We start from the raw sequence: 19715 nt of genomic DNA, 5'->3' as shown, positions 1-19715 counted from the left end.
TTTGTTTTTGATTAATTTACAAATGAGAACCTCAAGTAGTGTATTTGGTTTAGTAGAATCAGATAAAATATTATGGTTTACCCTAAATGCACAGTTTCCAGGACCATTAAACTAGCCTTTCCTTACACTAAGAATGTTATACTGATGAAGTTTTGGGGTGATGGTGGGGTAGTCTAGAGCCGACAAGAAAGAATTCTTGAAGACGCCTTTGGTGCAAAGGTGATTTTATTAAAACAAGGGGACAGGACCCATGGGCAGGAAGAGCTTCATGGGGTCATAATAGGTAACTCATTACATACCCTCAGGTTGGGAGGGGGTCAGGGATAAAGTAAGCCTCTAAGGAATTTTGGAAGCAAGGTTTCCAGGATCTTGAGGGGCTAGCTGTTGCTAGGGAAATGCCACTTATTACCACTTAATAAACCCTCAGTCATGAGACCCTTTAGATGTATATCGAAGGCCCATAAACTTGGAGTATGATCTCCAGCGTATATCTTGGGAGAGTTGAGATAAAGGAAGTTGACTTATAGGATCCTTGAGGTTGGGATAATATTAAGCCAAGGTTCTCTTTTGCCCCCAGCAAAGTGTCATCCTTGAGGTAGCTGAGTTAGAGAGAGGTCACTCTGCTGGTCTCAAGGACTTGTCAGTGAGCTGTAGGCAGTAAGGGAATTTAATTTTTCATTTGCCTTAGTTTCCCACGTTACCATGGCAAGCATTTAAACCCCTTTCCTTTGTTCTTGGGTAGCCAGGAGTATCCGAGGACTATCACACATTCCACCTGGTCGGGGGAGGGGGGTGGTGTGCCAGCCTGTATTTTGCCCTCAGCTTGCCTCGTGCTCCCCCATCAATAGTAAAGATAAAGAGGTCAGAGTCAAAATCAAGAGACCAAAAACTTTGCATGAAAACCTTTAAATGCCAAAAAAAAAAAACCAAAAAACTATATTCTATTTAAGATTTGATTTTTAATCTCTACACCCAACATGAGGCTCAAACATACAGCCCCAAGATCAAGAGTCACATGCTCTACTGACTGAGCCAACCAGGCGCTCCAAAACTAAGTTCTATTTTAATGCCTACTCCTTCAGAATTTAGCCAGTGCCGCTTAAAGTGTAATAATTTAGTTTTAAGGTTTTCTTATGAGTCATATGGGTTCCATATTACTTTGCTCTTGAAAAAAAAAAGAATCATGTGTTGCAAAGTTTAATAGTTTTAACTCTCAGTTGCACGTTTACATGGCAAAAGAAATTATTATAACCCTGTGGTTTATGATGTGCTACTGGATAAATATTTATATAAAACTGATGTTTCAAAGAGAGTCAGTTATATTTGGAACTTGCAAACTGTATGGCAATTTGCAGATCTACCTCTGTTTTACATTTTGCCTCTTATCGGTGCCATAATGTAATTAGTTTGATTGCATGAGTTTGTCTTGTTTTTCAGTGTCTAAAATTACAGCTTACTGTGCTGTAAACATTTGAAAATAATGACTAAAATTTGGCTAAAAGTAGTTAAACGCCTTTGTAGCGAGGGCTATAAAATGAAAAAAAAATAGTCATGGCCCATCTGAATGGAAAACTTCGATGCTGTTTTTTAAACTGTTGCACTTCAAGAATAAGGAAACTTTTAAATGTCTAATTGTAGTTGCTAGATGAGAAATTGCCAGTTTTGCTGGGGTTCCTGTGAGCATGCTGCTGGACTTAACAATGTCTCCTGTTGGGGAGGAAAAATCTCTCCTTTACCCTCTTAGATTCAGTAGTTGAGGGCCTGTGAATTAAACTGACAAATGAGAGATGAGCAAGAGAAAATGTAGATTTTTATTCACATGACACAGAGCATTCAGAGAAAGGTGGGGCCGGAGGCAGGATTTGGGGCTTATATACACCGTCTTAATAAGGGGAGGGGAGGGAAAGAGAGGGCACTGAGGGGAAAACAAGTGATGTTCAGAATGGATAAATGGGCCCTTAGGAGAATAGATGGGAGATTGGATAGTTTTGTGACAATGTCTGCTCATTTGTGATGCCAGAGTCAAAACTACAACAGTTGAGTTCTTTGGGGGAGGTTCTGCTTTTAGGCAGATAAAAAGGGAGTTCAGGGAAAAAAGCCTCTTCCTATATCTGTTGATTCTCAAATGCCGTTAACACAAAATAATTGTTATGCCACAGTGGTATGTCCCCCCCCCCGCCCCCCCATCTAAGACTTCCTTTATTTCCCCTAAGACTTCCCAAGATGTTTCAAGGACCAGAAGCTGAGATGGTGGCTGTGGAGAGAAGATTCAGGTTAGAAGTTGGGAGGTAGGAGATGTGCAAAGGGAAAGAAGGCATAGATTCATGGAGAAAGAAAAGGGAAAACAAAAATTAGTAGTTGGAGCAGATTATAAACTCAGTTTGAGTGCAGAGGACAGGCAGTCAAAATGATTTCTAAACACTGGTCTTGAAGTGTCTTTAAAAGGCAGAGTCAGAATGGTAGTGGCAGTCTCACAGTCATGGGTATTTCCTGGAGCTCAGACGACCGTGTTCTGGTGAACTTCCTGAGTGGCCCAAACCGTTGTGATAAATCCTTTGAAGTTCCCTTCAGCTTGCAGGGCTTAAGGAAATGGGCACCTATCGGTGCCGAATCAGGAGGGTGGAAGAAAATTGGAAAAGTTATTTACTGACAAAATACACAAGGTGGCATGATCCAGCTTACAAAGAGGTGAAAATAGCTCAAAGAGAATGAACAGGACTAGAATCTGATAATCCACAATGGTGGGTTATAGTTTTCCATTGAAACCTAAAATTACCCCCATTTTCATCAAAGATAATCAAGGTAAGACTGTTTTTGTTTGTAGCAAGTCTAGTCTTATCAAATTTGACCTGGTTGTAAGTGTAGCAAGAGTAGTAATTGACGTCATAGTCCTTTTTAAGTTTGTTTGGCTGGAACTTTTATTAGGGATCTCAGATTGGACTTTTAAAAGCCTCAAAGCTAGGGGTGCCTGGCTCAGGTTATCTCACAGTCTTCAGTTCAGGTTGTCTCACAGTTCGTGGGTTCGAGCCCTGCGTCAGGCTTGGTGCTAACAGCTCAGAGCCTGGAGCCTGCTTCGGGTTGTGTCCCCCTCTCTCTCTGCCCCTCCCCTGCTCATGCTCTGTCTCTCAAAAATAAAATAAACAAAAAAATAAAAGCCTCAAGGCTGGGAGAACTCACCATCAGACTTCACTACAGATTTGGGTGAATTCCTTCTCAAGATCCCCAAAATATCCTAAATTTCTGGGCCTGCCAGGAAGTATCCTTCCTTACTCACCTGGAAGGCTGGGAATCCTGTAAGCCAGGCAGGTTGTCCAGGAAGGCTTTATAAGCTCTGGCTCCTTAAAGTCCACCTTAGTTCTTAAAACTGGTCATCTCTGATTCTAAGCACACCATTCTCAAATATAACATTCCAGTCAAAGCCTAATATAACCAGTGTTTCAAATTGGCTCGTTATAAAGAGAACAAATTCTTACTGAACATTCAAATACTGCCATGAAAATAACATTCAGTAAGAGTTTCCAAACTCTGGATGGATGAGGCAGGGAGAAAAGATAAATGTTTGTTTTTGTTTACAAAGACATAATCGACTGAACTGCTGTGTGTTATATAGCTCATTTAACAGAAAGGGTTTCTGAAACCAAAAAAAATGAAAAACATTAAAGAACCAGCAATATTCTAAGCAAAGGTCACAGAAGAAATCATAATCATTCTTTTATCAGTGTACTCAGTCTCACGTGATAACTTCAGGTGTTTCTTGATTTGGGATTAGCAGTTTTATGAATCCACAAGCTTTTCTGTTTGTTCTAGAAACCATTTGTCCAGGGATATGATCTTAAAATTACCTAAACAATGACATCAGAAGCCTGTACCCCCAAGTACCTATTGTAGTCTTTACCATGGGTCCGTGAGACAGTCTTTTTTTGTAAAACAATATCTGTGAGTGACAAAAGGCTTTAAATGGCCATGGTTAAAGATTTGATAAAGAGTTCTTTATAATGTAGTTGACAAGGAAATGTAGCTGTCCCTGTAACATTCACTTTAGATAACTGGAGGTGTGACTAATCGCTTTCTACCAAGACATGGACAGCTAGGACGTTGACAAATTTCCAACAATCCAAGAAACTTTTTACTTTTAGGAGGGACTTTCAACATCTAGTTTTGCATTCATATACTATTGGGCTCATTTCTTAAAAAAAAAAAAATTAAAAATAAATGCATTCAATCAGCCAGTTTACCCACATGAATAAGATATTCCCCTCTTTTTTTTTTTTTTTTTTTTCTCTCCTCCACTCCTGCCCCCTTCTGTAGACCCTTTACAGCTTTCTATGCCCATGCGGGATTTTGTCCTTTCCTCTTCCTTCCTCATTCTGGAACAGCCTTTTTACAACCTCTGTGCAACTACTGTAGGATAAAATTGCTTTCCTTTTTTTCTTAACAAAACACATCTTTCATACCTTTCAGGCCTTTCGAGATGCGTCCCTTCTTTATTGTTTCTAGTACTCTCACATATATTGATTAGCATTCTTAGCCCCTAATAACCTTAATTTCCAGTGAAAATGAGGAAGTTGACAGTTGTGAACTACCACATATCAGCATTCTGTAAATTAGCACATTTATGAATGTACCACTTCAACTTCCAGAGGTAGCTGCTTCTTTATAATACAATTTTTTTTTTTAAGTTTTTATTTTATTTATTTTGAGAGTGAGAGCAGGAAAGGGGCAGAGAGAGGGAGAGAGAGAATCCCAAGCAGGCTCTGCACTGTCAGCACAGAGCCTGACATGGGGCTCGAGCCCATGAACTGTGAGATCATGAAATCAAGAGTCGGATGCTCAACCAACTGAGCCACCCAGGTGACACTCTATGGTACAGTTTCTTAATGTGGTGAAAGAACATGTTTATTAACAGGTCCAAAACATCTTTGGTCTTTCCGTAAAAATAAGTCAAAGGTAGATAAACTTATGTTTTGTACTTAACGTTTTAGTATTTTATTTGCAACTGATCTAAACTCAGAAGCAGACAACTGCTTCACTTGAATTCAAACTGAAGACACAACTCTGGCTTGGGAGCACAAACTTTGACGTTAGATACTAAACCCTTGACACCCTTGAGGGGAAAGTGGAAACTGTGAGGGATAGCCAGTCTCATCAAGCAACAATTCTTCCCCTGACAGGCGATCAGAGCTGCTAAGAAGACCGATCACTGAGGAAATGAAGCAGTATTGTTAGCTACAGGATTTCTGCCGTTGTAGACGCACCACTTGGCCATTTGCAATACCGACCCCATTTTTAATTCACTGTAAATAGTGAATTGAATTATTTCACAGTAATGAATTCATTCACATTAAATGTGAATGTTATTTCACAAGGCCTTCATTTATCATTAAATCCAGCAAATGACTGCTTGTTTTGATTGGCAGAAAATGATCACGAGAATATTTCCTACTACAAAACCCTAAAAACTCAAAAAATTCAACCACCGGTCTGCAGGTGGCCTAAAATCGCCCCCCTCTATTTAGCCCAGCCAGCAGCTATTGGTATTCTAGCACCAATCACAGGTCACGCTTCGCTCACGGTTCCTTTTCAACCCTTCTCAACAAGACCTGCTTCATTGCTTTAGAGTGCAACGTTGATACTTGAACTAGATTTCGTCACTGGTAATTTGAATATTCACAAAATTATCATAGAAGAAGCTTTATTTGAGACTTCTGGTAAAGTCAGATCTGCAGAACATCGCTTTTGCATTGAGTTGGCCCAAGTAACTAAGGTTGCAGCAGAGCACATTTATTAGACAAATCTTTAAGCACATAAATATGGTTCACTGCAGATAGTCCTCCTGAGATCATCTGCACCTAAAACAAAATGTTTTATGAGACCATTTTGCTCTAGACCAGGGATTGGCAAACTATAGCCCACAGACCCATCCAGTCTGCGGTTGTATGGCCTGCAAGGTAAGAATGATTTTTACATTTTAACGGTGTTATTTAAACATACAAAAAGAAAAAGAATAAGCAACAGAGAGGTGTGTGGCCTGCAATGCCTCGAATATTCACGATCTGGTTCTGGGATTTTGCCCTCTTCTCTAGGCCTTCAGCAAACGAACTCCATAACGGAAGTACAGTACTTCCCTCCACACTTCTCTGCAAGATGACTGGTGTATTTGTCAGCAGGAAAATATGTTCTGCACTTAAGACCTCTCTCACTTCTTTGTTGAATGTAGTAATAGCATTTGTGTTTAAATATTGACACTATAACACCATTTCTTCATATCAGTTTTACTAGATTGTCAACAGCCTGCTGCAAAGTGCCTAAACCTTTGGGGAAAAAATTACGTGATTTTGTTTTCTTTATGAAGGAAATTCCATTCCATACTGTAATATCCAACGATGCTACGTGCATAGTCATGGGTACTTCTTTTTTTTTTTCTTTCTAAAAGAAAAAGTTCAAAGTTCTTTCCACAATTAGTCCTTGTTTCTTTTTGCCTTTTCTTTTTAGAGCTAAATTATTTAATAGCAATTAACAAGTGAGTCTATTTTAATAGGTATTGCCAATTTCTGTTTAATGTACTTACTGATCAGCCATTGTTTACTGTCCAGCATTTCCATACTTGTAATATTTCTGAGTCATTAATGTGACCAACAGATAAACTGTTCAAGCTAATGTAAAGGTTCCTGGTTTCATTTTGGTGCAAATGTCTGTTCTAATAGCAATTATTTAATAAACATAGGTTGTACTGAGTCTATACAAGGAACTAACCATTTTCAGGTGGTCTCAGATCTGCTTATTCACTTTCTCCATTTGATTTGCCTGTGCCGCAGTCATTTTTCTAGACGATAGTAGAACTATGTATTTTTATCTAATCCGCTATAATCTAGGCTATATTTCATTAATTACCTCTCTATAGGTGAAAGTATTAAAAATAATACTGTTTTGAATAAGACTTCTGGTAATATTTTATCCCTGGTTTATATTAATATACACCATTTATATAAAGGTAGGGCCACCATGTTGTACAGTTTGTGCACTGCACAAGGCACACACTTGAAGGAGGGGGGTTAGTGGAAGCTGAAACCTAACCTGTGCTCAGCTTGTCATGGTATGTGCCTTGGTAGGATTGTATCTTGGGACACCTTTTTCCGATTTCTAGGTGAAATGATCTGTACAGGCTAGCAGCAGTCCTGTTCGTGGGAAGGATCTTTATCACTAGTTTTGAACTATATTGAAGTACCTTTCTACTCCAAGCCTGGGTGATTTGCAAAGCAAAAGCTAGTAACTTTTCAATAAAGCATTTATGATCTATAAATGCACAGCATTCTCGACTTTAGGAGCTCTAGAGTAAACACGTGAACCTTCCAGCTTCACACAACAAGGAGGAACAGGTCAGAAACAGAAAAAAACATACTACGTGAGCCATCGTATGCCTATGGCTTCTGTCTTTGGCAGTGGCTAAAGTGCCATCTGCAAGATGTAAAACGTAACTAGAATTTCCCACATCTCGCTTACTATTACAAACAATAACTTTTCAAATATTAGTTTTCCTAGCCAGACTGGCTAGAACGGGTAGTTTGAATCACTCCTGACCATCTGGTAGATTCTCCAACTCGTTCCTCCCTTGTGTGTCAGAAGGGACAGCCTTACCTGAATCAACAAGGATGGAACAGGCACACAAGAGAATTTACAAAGAGATTTGGACTCTGCTTTGTAAAAGGGATGCCTGAAAAGGGGTTGAGATTGCTTTTATTCCACCTCAGAACAGTACAAGCCTTTCTTTTTTTTTTTTTTTCTTTTTTTTTTAAGAGAGAGTGAGCGGGGGAAGAGGGGCAGAGGGAGAGAAAGAGAGAATCTTAAGCAGGGCTTGATCCCATGACCCCTCCATCATGACCTGAGCTGAAATCAAAAATCACTTAACCAATGGAGCAACCCAGGTAGCCCAGTGCACAACTTTCTAAAGCCACCCTGCCATACATAACCTCTACACAGGCATTCACCATTTGAGTGACTTTTTATTGAGCTGACTGGGGTGGGTTTGTTTCCCTTGCTTTGTTTTTTCCCAGCTTTCTCTCATGCTTCAGCCCTGGACTAGAACACAGAATAGGTCTACCTAAGTGCTAGAGAGAGCGGGACCTATCTCACCTGGTAGGGCAGCCTAGTCCCAAAATAGGGCTGATTCTCAAATGTGGAGAAAGCATAAAAAGAGAAAGAGGTTTCATTTCTGGCACCTTGCTTTGTGGGAACCAAAGGGCACTGTGCCATCCACTCCACAAACTTTGGAATGCTGTGTCCATGTTAGGTGCTAGGAGCGCGTGGAGAATAAATCCTGCCCTAGGCAGCTATACTCTCGTGCCCAAGAGTGTCCCGGAGGGAGGGAACAGAGAGCTTTGGGAGTATGCACTAGGGAACTGGAGTAAGGAACACGTCCCTGAGGAGGAACAATATGTTAAGACTGAAGGGTAAGAGGAGTTAGGAAAGGAAAGACAGGCTGATCACAGCAGGGAGCAGGAGGTGAGTGTCTGGAGAGGTGAGCAGGAATTAAGTCACACACGGCTTTCAAAGCTGCGTTGAACACCTGAATTTGGAAAGCACCTGAAAGGGTGGAGAATGGACTTAAAGCCAGTGTGAGCACAGGGATACCAGATAGCAAACACGGTGGTCCCAATGGTACGTAGTGGTGAAGAGCGGCACTGGGCACAGGTATGGAAGAGCAGATATAACTGAGTTCTATGGGAAGCGGCAGGATTGGGTGAGTTATCGAGTAAGTCTGGGACCGAGAGGCAGTAAAATGCTGTGGACCTGGAGCTCAGCTGAGTGATCTGAGCTGAAGACAACTTTGGGAATCAAAGGCACACGTGATCTTTGAAGGCATGAGAGTGAGATCACGGAAGGAGAAAAAGAGGATCTCAGACTGAGTCCTAGAAACCAAACTGTTTAGGGGTTAGGTAGAGGGATTAGGAAGGACAGGGGCACCTCTCCAACCAAAGAGAACCACTACTCACTTGGAAGGGAATCCGGGGGTGAGAGCCCAAGTTCTAGTTCCTCAGGACGCCAGAGGCCGGGCTGGTGCGGCTGTGGCTGCCGGCAGGGCTAGCTGCGTGCTCCATGTGGCATGCGGGGTAGAGGGCAGGGGCAGTCCTGACCCAACCCTGCACTGAGGCAGCAGGCTCCCAGGGGAGCCCACTGGCATTAGTCCTGACAGGGTGCAGTTACATTCTTCATGTCCTTGGTGGTGTCTAAAGTCCTGGCGTGGGCTCCCGGGCCCCCACCGAAAAGGTGTCTGCCTGCCCGTAGGCAAGTCACTTAACTTTCAACACTGGAGTCTATAGCTGTAAAACGTAGGGTTTTGTCTGAAGGGTTAAGCACCATGGTGTAGTATGAATCTAATTATAATGGGCTTTCTGAATAGGATCCTTCCTTGTAAGAGTGCCTGGCCTGGGCCTGCCAGGGGTACCTCAAAACTCGTGGACGACCTTGAGGAGTCAACCTCTCTTCTGGATCCCGCTCCCACGACCAGCTCAACCTGGAACAAGGGGCCATCCAGCTTGCCTCCCCTTCCTGGTTGTCAGGTACCAGGCTGTGCTCACACAACCTGTTTGTCTTGGAGGTGGGGACAGTTTCCTCTGCCTTATCCCACCCGTTTTTCAGGCTAGGGTGTGGCCCAGCAAGTACCAGACTGGGACTTCTTGTACTGGATTAAAACACCCACCTTTCATTGTAAAGAAGAGGGCTGGAAAGGAGTTAAGGCTGTTTTAATTTTTTTTTTAATCTTTATTTTTGAGAGAGAAAGACAGAACATGAGTGGGGGAGGGGCAGAGAGAGAGGGAGACACAGAATCCGAAGAAGGTTCTAGGCTCTGAGCTGTCAGCACAGAGTCCGACCCGGGGCTCGCACCCACAGAGCGTGAGATCATGACCTGAGTCGAAGTCGGACGCTTAAGCGACAGAGCCACCCAGGCACCCCTAGGCTGTTTTACTTCTTTCTCTGAACAGTTCACACCTTTCTGAAGCCACCCTGCCACCCACATCCACTAGATACCTCTCACTAGGCTCCTCGCTGGCCACTCCAGAACCTTCCTAGAGAGCTTATTGTTGCCTGCCCTAAAGTCTGTTCATTTTATTCCAGTAAACCTGCCCCCCATTTAACTTTTCTCCTCATTTTAATTCATTCCTAAACTTCCCCCAAAGGCATTTCTGCTGGGGGGGAAATGATGCATTTTTAGGGGGCTTGAAGAAAATGAGTTAACAAAATTATGTCATTCTGCTCACCTGGATGGCCGGCTGCTCCATGCCAGGCCCTGGACCCTTGGCCATGAGTGGGACAGGAGTTGCTCAGTGTGTGGAGAAATACAGTCGGCCCTCTCTAGGGTTGTGCCCTTGGCCTCGTGTGCCCCAGATTTAACTGGTGCTCCCATCCTCTTTCAGACTTCACCTGCCAGCAACTTTCCAGGGAGTCTGGACTCCCCTCCTCCTCCAGTCTACTCTCACCATCCCCACTGAAACCTACACCCGAGCCCCCAGCTTCCTCCCACCACTCACTTCCCCCTCATCCTTGTTCCCTCACCCTTCTATCATCCAGCCACACCCCCCCCCCCCCCCCCCCCGCCGACCCAGGGCCCTCTAAATTAGCAGGAAGGACAAGGAGCCTGAGAGGTGAACTCTCACAGAATATCCAATAAAGCACCAATCTACGAAGACATCCCCTGCCCAATCGAGGCGGGGCCACGCCTCGCTGTCCTGTGGATCACCATCTGCCTCCGGGGTCCCTGCCTCCAGCCTTGCCCTCTCCAACAACTGTGCCACCATATGGGCTGCTGTAATGGACTCCGGAAAGCAGAGACTTGCCAAAACTTTCAAAGGATCAAGATAAAACGCCAGGTACGGTGTTCAAAGCCTTTCTCAGGCTACTTCTATCTCTGTATCTTCAACTCTCAATATTTACCCCTCCACACACATTAAGCCTGGAATGTTCCCCCAGACAAGTCCCGTTTGTTCCCACCTCTGCACGTCACCTCAGGGTGCCTGCTGGGAAAACTTTCCATCTCAAAACCCACGTGGTAGCTTAAAGGCGGCCATAAATTTTTGGAGCTCCTCCTCATCCCTTGTGTCTGGGCTGGCCCTGTGACTTGCTTTGACCAGCAGAATGTGGAGGAAGTAACATGATGCACATTCTGAAGCCCAGGCCTCCAAGGTCTGGTCGCCTCTGCCTCTGCCATCTTGGAACCCCGAGACCACCGTGCCGTGAGGCAGCCCAGGATGAAAAAGCACAAGGAGAGCGAGGCCCAGCTGTCCCAGTTGAGCACTGCCCCTAGCTTACCAGTTAACTGAATAGAGCCACGTGAGAGAGCCCAGGCAGGTCCTGCGCAAGAGCCTCCCAGGAAACCCACGGAATCCTGAAAAACATACACGCTGGTTGTTTCAAGCCATTACGTTTGGGGATGGTTTGCTACGCAGCAATAGATAACTGATAGAATCCAGTTCTGCTGTGAACTCTTCTTGGCTCACTCAGGTTCCCTTCTCCAAGTCTCCTCTCTGTGTTTTGTATGCACCACATCCCTTTATAACTATGCAATATCTGGCTCTCCCAAGAGACGGTGAGCTCTTGAGGACCAAGTCCGAGGCCGATTCACCTCTCTCCTGACCACTCACAGTGATAATGGGATGAAGCCCTTGACCATCTGCCCAATTCAGCACGCTCGGATGTCATTACTGTGTTTAGAAAATATGCCCGTACGGACATTTTACATACAATTCACTCAACAAAGACTTTAGAGCGTATCGTATGTTAACAGAACAGATCCCAGGCCCTGGAGTTGCCCTCCGTCCAGCAGGGAACACTGATCATCACAATACAGCATTATTTCAGTCAGGTATTTGCTGGAGCGTGCAGGGCAGCTGTGGGTGGAGTCAAGAAAACCAGAAGAGATGGCATTTAGCTTCATGGCAAAAGGTAAGCAGTCACTGTAGGAAGGAAGCTTATAGCTGTCCCCTACTTCACCCTCCCTCCAAGGAGGAGGAAGGAGGTCATGGATTGGTCAGATTCAAGAACACTGAACTGAGCCACAGTCCTGGGGGTCGGGCCTCCACATGTGAAAGAAGGAGGTTAAAGTCTGGGGACGGCTCCTGTGTATTTCTTCTCTCTGAGATACTCAAGGTAAGAGGGGGGCTTGGGCTGCTTCCCATCGGCAAGGAGGTGCATTTTCTCCCCTCCTCACACCCCTCCCCCTAGAGGGTGAAGCAAGAACCAGAGGGAGGAAGGGGCAGGGTAAGGAACCAGGACAAAGCTTCCGAGTAAGGGCTCCACGCCTGATTGCCTACCATATCCGCTGTGCATATATTCCCCAGGAATACCTTAAGGTGGTTGGGGGCTGGTGGATGACCCAGGAATCCGTGTTCCATTCAGCTGTCTCGGCATCAAACCAGAGGAAGGAATAACCAACAGGAACTTTGCCTGTTCCAGGGAAAATAAAGAGAATCCCAGGCAGAGTGAATAGCATTGCAAAGGAAAGCAAACGTACGTGTAGAGCAATAAACAGAGAAAGAAGGGCGGTGAGAGGGTCACAGAGGAACTTCAGATAATCCTACGCTGCTCAGTAAACTTTCTTGTGTTAGTTAATTGCTAATATTACTATAGTCCCCATTTTATTGCACACCGTGTATAAGTCAAAGTGCCTTATACAGATCAACTCATTTCATCCCCTGAGGCACCGAGATAAATTAACTTGCCCACGTTCCCACAAATGAGGAACCTGGGGTTCTTTTTTTTTTTTTTTTAATTTTTTTTAACGTTTATTTATTTTTGAGACAGAGAGAGACAGAGCATGAACAGGGGAGGGGCAGAGAGAGAGGGAGACAGAATCCGAAACAGGCTCCAGGCTCCGAGCTGTCAGCCCAGAGCCCGACGCGGGGCTCGAACCCACGGACCGTGAGATCATGACCTGAGCCGAAGTCGGACGCTTAACTGACCGAGCCACCCAGGCGCCCCGGAACCTGGAGTTCTAAAGGGATACCTAAGTGGCAGGTGTGTCCTCTTTTACCACCTTTGCCACTCAGCAGCCATGGTAACAAGGACACACGTTCTACTGAGCTGGTCGTACCAGGTTTCCTGCACGAGGTGGTACTTGAGCTGAGTCCTGAGAGACAGGGGATTGGGGCCAGCAGATCTGAGAGAGAGCCTGAGGCGTGAGCACCCCAGGAGACCTGGAAGAGCGCATTGAGAAAAGGGGGGAAATCCAGCAAAAAGAACGACAGGGGACACCCAAAGTTTCACAGCGGCCACATCCAAGAACAGGGTGTGGCAAACCAGCGCCACCCACAGGATTAGACCACAGCCCACCGTGCTCGTTACTCATATGGAAAAGTAGCCAGGATTCAGCTTCCTGGATGAGCATTATCAAAGTAAATGTAAGTTTCCTTGACACAAGAATTACTTTTTCTTTCGCGAAATGGTTCTGGGCGGAGAGAAAAAAGATGGGGAGTGCTTTTCCAATTTTGTTTTTAACTAGCATTTGTATGGCCCTTCGGCGTCAGTAATATTATTTTCTCGCTCGCTGTGTCGCCGAGAGACGGGTGTTAACTTCCTCAGTTTTTCAGTTGAGGAAACGACCTCTCACAAAGGCACACAGCTAGTGGAAGCAGCCGGCTCAAGCCCAGCTCCTCAGGCTCCAAAGTCTATTCTCATTCGTTCTTTTATTCTTCTGTTCACTGGAAAGAAAAACGTGTCACCTGCCACAAATGTGCCAGGAACAGGATAAGCCACTGAGCGTATCGCGATGACAAAATGGACTTGGGCCATCTCACTGTCTCTCCCGTCTCAGGGCATCAAACACTGAAGCAGGAATTCAGTAGGAGCTACAGGATCCTACGTCTAGTATTTCCAATGGGATCAGTGATGACACCCACACTTTTGCAGGGTTCTCTCACTTTTTTGGGTAGTTACTGGTACCTCCATTATTTCACAGAACACCTGCTTTGTGCCCATCTCGCGCTAGGCATGGTGCGTGGACTATATAAGACACAAACGCTAGAGCACAATTCAATCCGGTAACACCTACGACGTGCAAATGACTCAGTCTGAAGATATTTGTCGAGCACAGGCTTTGGCAAAGTATCCGTTCGACAAAGATTGACTGGCACCCCTGATAATCATAATAGGTAACCTCTGCTGAACACCTACCATGTGCCGAGTAGCATGCCAAATTCTTTATACACATTGCCATTTAATCATCATGGTGAACAACACAGATGTCATACCTGCCCTCAAGATGCTTACAGACTAGGGAGGAAGATACACTTTTTTTTTTTTTTTTTTGAAAGAGAGGCAGAGAGAGCAAGTGGGGGAGAGGGACTCTATCTCACGACCATGAGATGATGACCTGAGCTGACATCAAGAGTCGGACGCTCAACCAACTAGACCACCCGGGCACCCCAAAAGAAGATACACTTTAAAACAAATAATGTTCTGGTTTCCTTTGAGCGACGTTAAAGCCTAGCCAAGGACATTCCTATTCAATGGACCCAGAGGCTGAGGAGGCTGAGCAGGTGTTACGTAGGCAAAGGAGGGGGGGGGGGGGCGGTCCATCCAGGCAGGGGAGCTCCAAGGTAGAAAGAGATAGAAAGAGCTTTTCCAGGCTAAGGCTGTGACTTGGCTGATGGCCAGGGCAGGTGGCTGACAGAAAGCTGAAGAAAAGAGCGTGAGGAGTGGCATGAAATCCGCACGTTCACAGGTACCCCCAGCTACTGTGGAGGAAGGATCTGCTGAGAGCGAGAAAGCGTGTGGACAGAACGAGCAGGAGGCTACGTCACTTGAGCAGCAGATGCTACTTCGGGTTAGCCTGTTGATAGTGGGAATGGAAGTGGACAGGCTGATGAAACACTTAGGCGTTAAAATCAAACAGGCTTGGGTGGAGGGATGAAGAAAAGGAAGGTGTCGGTCACGGTTTGGGGCCTGAACAAAAACCACAGTGGGTTGTGGCACTCTGGAGCAATCCTGGGGACGAAGATGAGAGCTGAGGTTGCACCCAGGGTGGCCGTGGACCACCACACAGAGGTGCTTGGTAACAGGTGGCTGGTTGGACATATGGCACAGGAGCTTGGACGTCCTAAAGCAAAGGAGACGTCTAGGACAGGACCCCGGGGACCTCCCACTCTTAAAGGTGGAAAGAGGAGGAAATGACCAAAGGGAATTGAAAGACGTGGCGAAAGAAAGCCAGAAGGGAGTGGCATCTCTTAAACAGAGACAAGTGTGTTTCAAGGACAGGAGCCAGTGTGACAGGATTTAGCAGGGAGTAAATACAAAAAAGGCTACTGTGATCTGGGATTTGTCTTGAGGGGTTCTTCATGAAAGCAGGGCTTGAGGTGCCCCTGGGCAGGCGAGGGGAGTTAGATACACAGAAAAGAGGGCCTGACCTGGCATATTCAGGGAACAGAAGATAATACCAGCATGAAGAAAAAAAAGGAGTGGGGTCAGAGGATGCCAACGAGGTTATAATATCGCTGACTGGCCACTTTATGCTCATTTAATGCTCCCAACGACCCTGCACAGTAAGAATCTACTAACCCTTTCTTACAGAGAACACTCGGTCCTAGAGATCTGAAGTGACGTGTTCAAGAGGACACATTAAGTGGTGATGCCAGAATTTGACGTGTGTCTGAGTCCATTGCTGTCACCTCAGGCTTCCTTGACTAAGGTGGCAAAGGAGGAAATAAATCAGAGAGGGGCAGGGCTGACAGGGACAGAGAGGAGGGAATAAGGGCGGAGAGATTTGGATGCAGAAACTCCAGGGTATGGAGTCTGGATATAAGTTGAGGGTGGGGAGAGTCCGGACTTCTGGCTGGAGTAACTGAGTGGACGGTGATGCCATTTACTGAGGTAGGGAAGCAGGATAGGAATTCACAGGACGATGAAGATTTTGGCTTTGATGTGAGTTCGCTGATCCTGGGTGGACTCCGCCGGAGGGGGGATGTCAGGAGACAATGAGATTCTGAAGGTCAGAACACTCCAGACTGTGGGAGACGTGAGATGCTTTGGGGTAATCTTGAATTGTGGTTTGCCCCTTAACCTTGTAGCAGCAAAGTTGAGAAGGGGCTGGTTCCGGGAGAGACGTGATGGGGCAAGGGTGCCCTTCTGCTGACGCCGAAGATGACTCCTGGCTCACCTCTGACTCGGTTTCCCCCACAGATGGCTTTTCCCTGCCGCAGGTCCATGAATCCTAAGACTCTGACCTTCTTTCTGGTGGGTGTGAGTTTCTTGGCCCTGCACCTATGGTTCCTCCAAGCTTCCAGGTCCCCGCAGGAGAACATGTGGGACGGATCCGTCGAGGCCACCCCCGCTGCGCCTGTGGCCGCGCAGCCGTGGCTGTTCAGCCCGTGTGTGGCCAACGACTCGGCCAACGCCACGGACGACTTCGAGCAGCTGCCGCAGCGCATCCAAGACTTCCTGCGGTACCGCCACTGCCGCCACTTTCCCCTGCTCTGGGACGCGCCCGCCAAGTGCGCGGGCCGGCGCGGGGTCTATCTGCTGCTGGCGGTCAAGTCGTCGCCCGCCAACTACGAGCGGCGCGAGCTCATCCGCCGCACCTGGGGGCAGGAGCGCCTGTACGGCGGGCGGCAGGTGCGGCGCCTCTTCCTGCTGGGCACGAGCCCGCCCCAGGACGCCGAGCGCGCCGAGCGGCTGCAGGCGCTGGTGGGGCTGGAGGCGCGCGAGCACGGCGACGTGCTGCAGTGGGCCTTCGCGGACACCTTCCTCAACCTCACGCTCAAGCACGTGCACCTGCTCGACTGGCTGGCGGTGCGCTGCCCGCACGCGCGCTTCCTGCTCAGCGGCGACGACGACGTCTTCGTGCACACGGCCAACGTGCTGGGCTTCCTGGAGGCGCAGCGGCCCGACCGCCACCTCTTCGTCGGGCAGCTCATGGACGGCTCGGTGCCCATACGCGACAGCCGGAGCAAGTACTTCGTGCCGCCGCAGCTCTTCCCCGGGCAGGCCTACCCGGTGTACTGCAGCGGCGGCGGCTTCCTCCTGTCCAGCCGCACGGTCGGGGCCCTGCGCGCGGCCGCCCTCGACACCCCGCTCTTCCCCATCGATGACGCCTACATGGGCATGTGTCTGAAGCGCGCGGGCCTGGCGCCCAGCGGCCACGAGGGCATCCGGCCCTTCGGCGTGCAGCTGCCCGGCGCCCGGCAGCCCTCCTTCGATCCCTGCCTGTTCCGCCAGCTGCTGCTCGTGCACCGCTTCGCGCCCTACGAGATGCTGCTCATGTGGAAGGCGCTGCACAACCCCGGGCTGAACTGTGGCCCGGATCACAGGGTCTCCTGAGGACGGGTGGGGGTACTGGGGGAGGGTGAGCAGCCCCCGCACGTGATGCGTCCCGTGCTGAGAGCGCATCTTTCCTGCTCTGGATACCTTCTATCCCACCCAGCTCGGTGCACCCGAACCCCAGCTGCACAGTGGAATCACCTGGGTGGGGGGTGGGGGGGGCGGGAGTTGCAAAAGCCTGGCTCCTGGCCCCACCTCCAGAATCTCTGATTGTGTTGGTGCCGGGTACCCCCGGATACCTAGGTATTTTTTAAGTTCCTCGGGTGATTCGAGTGTGCAGCTAGGAATGAAGCCCGCTGGGCAAGGGATGTCAGTTTCCCCTCCAAACGCGGCTCCACTGCCCCCTCTAGGAGCCTGCCGGGGCCAGCTCCTGCCCTGAGTCCATGTGGGCAGTGGAACAAGGGAGGGGTAAGGAGCCGGGGTCCGATGTCTCCTCTTGGGTACAATACACGAGTTGTCCCTTCCATCGGTTCCTCCACAAGTGAGTAGACACGCGGCTCAGTGAGGACAGTGACTGATCCAGGGCCACGTGGTCATTCCCAGTCAACACATCATTGTGGTCCCCTCCACGTCCACCGACCACAGCTGATGCACACCAGCGCCACCAGCCCTCACGCCCAGAGGGCAGAGACAGGCTCCCTGCCGGTGTCTGGGCCTGAGGGTTGGTCAGCCTTGGGGAACCAAGCTGGGGGGTTCAGGGTGGCGTCAGCGTGGGGGTCAGCAATGGTGAAACCATGCAAGACAGTGATAGGGAAATCTGGACACTGTTTGGGAAGCCCGTGGAGGGCGACGTACAGAACTGTGTTGGGGGTGGGAGATCAGATTAGTAGCCTTGAGGGACAATGGTTAGGGAGTGTGCGGAGGTGACCGGAGTCGTGAATATCAGTTAGGAGGCCGAGGGGTCAGTGATCGGGACTCTGTGATCTCCAGGAGCTTTCAGTCATCCTGGCAAAGTAGGAGGATCAAGAAAACGGCCTAAGGGTGAGGCAGAAATGTGTATCAAGGTCCCAGCTGTGGGAGACGGACAAGAGGGTATGACTTCAAGAAGGAAGGAGCCCACATAGGAAGTCAGGAGGCTGACCAAACGCCCTCCCTGCCCTTAGGACAAGGTCCGTTCCTCCCCACCGGCAGACTCATCCGGGCGGGACCACTCACGCTGTCCCTTCTTGGGCTCCCTCCTCCCTCTGCGCTTCTGCACAAGCTCTGATCCCTTTACGGGAAGTGTCTTTGAACCACCACCGTCCCTGTCTCTTGCATCATGCAGGATGCCTGCGGGGGAGGCTGCCAGCTGCCTGCCAAAGTCTGCTACTCCCTCCCTCCTGGGCACACACCTAGACTACACTCCCCAGCCTCCCTGGCATTTGGGCATGGCCATGTGACCAGGCTCTTTGATGAACGTGGTGTGGACGCCATGAGGACCGCACTTGCACCCTGCCGCACCTGTGCTCCCCTTCCCCTTCCCCTGGATTGGAACATGGATCGGCACGTGACCCCGCTCTGACCTTGCAGGTGAGGACAACCCTCCAGGCCTACCTCAAAACGAAGGACTGCTCTACCCAAAATGTCCTAGTGCCGAGGTTAAGAAACCTCTTTTTCCCTCTGCAACAACCCGGAGTCCACCCTGAATCTCCCAACAGACCTTCACTCAGCTCCCGATGCGTATCCACCTGCCTCAGTGGTCACCTCAGCTTGAATGTGTGGCAGGCCTGCCTCTCCCCCGATGTTCCCATCTCAGTAAATGACACTGTCATCCCTCGACTTGTCCACGCCAGGAAGGGGGCGCTGCATCTCAAACTCTCTTTCTCTCTCCTACCCCATCCGGTCAATCACCAGGTTGGTCTTACCTCCAAAATATCTCTCCAGTCAGTTCTTGTCGGTCCATCTTCTCCGTGGCACCAGATGGCCTGGGTTACCACCAGCTCTTATGTGGGCCTCAGCCAGGGCCACCTAGGGATGCACTCTCCACCCTACAGCAGCCAAAAGGCAGATCTGGTCATAATTGGGCCCCCTCTCAAAATCCAGCCCTATTGCCCTCAGATACAAAGCAAATGCTTTCTGAGATGGGCGGTTTGACCTGCTTTCCTTTGACTTCTCCGACTTGATTTCTCCCCACTCTGCTGGGGCCTCTTGAGGTTCTGTGTACTCTCTCTGGCCCCTGGGCCTTCCAACAAGCTGTTCCCCTGCCTGAAACACTTTTCCACTCTTGCTTCATTTGTTTGTTTGTTTGTTTGTTTTTTTAATTTTTTTTTAACGTTTATTTATCTTTGAGACAGAGAGAGACACAGCATGAACGGGGGAGGGGCAGAGAGAGAGGGAGACACAGAATCGGAAGCAGGCTCCAGGCTCTGAGCCATCAGCCCAGAGCCCGACGCGGGGCTCGAACTTGCGGACCGCGAGATCGAGCCCAGAGC

The 19715-nt window shown here is 48.2% G+C and overlaps 1 protein-coding gene across 1 annotated transcript; it reads left to right on the top strand.

The window, feature by feature from the left end:
- Positions 1 to 16128: 16128 nt before the first annotated feature.
- Positions 16129 to 17304, top strand: B3GNT6 (UDP-GlcNAc:betaGal beta-1,3-N-acetylglucosaminyltransferase 6). The gene has a single exon (XM_042959685.1). It carries the CDS (start codon positions 16129 to 16131, stop codon positions 17302 to 17304), a length of 1176 nt encoding a protein of 391 aa, XP_042815619.1.
- The last annotated feature ends 2411 nt before the right edge of the window (positions 17305 to 19715 follow it).

Source organism: Panthera tigris, chromosome D1, assembly GCF_018350195.1.
Source record: "Panthera tigris isolate Pti1 chromosome D1, P.tigris_Pti1_mat1.1, whole genome shotgun sequence".
Classification (NCBI taxonomy): domain Eukaryota; kingdom Metazoa; phylum Chordata; class Mammalia; order Carnivora; family Felidae; genus Panthera; species Panthera tigris.
This window is presented reverse-complemented; position numbering and strand designations above follow the sequence as displayed.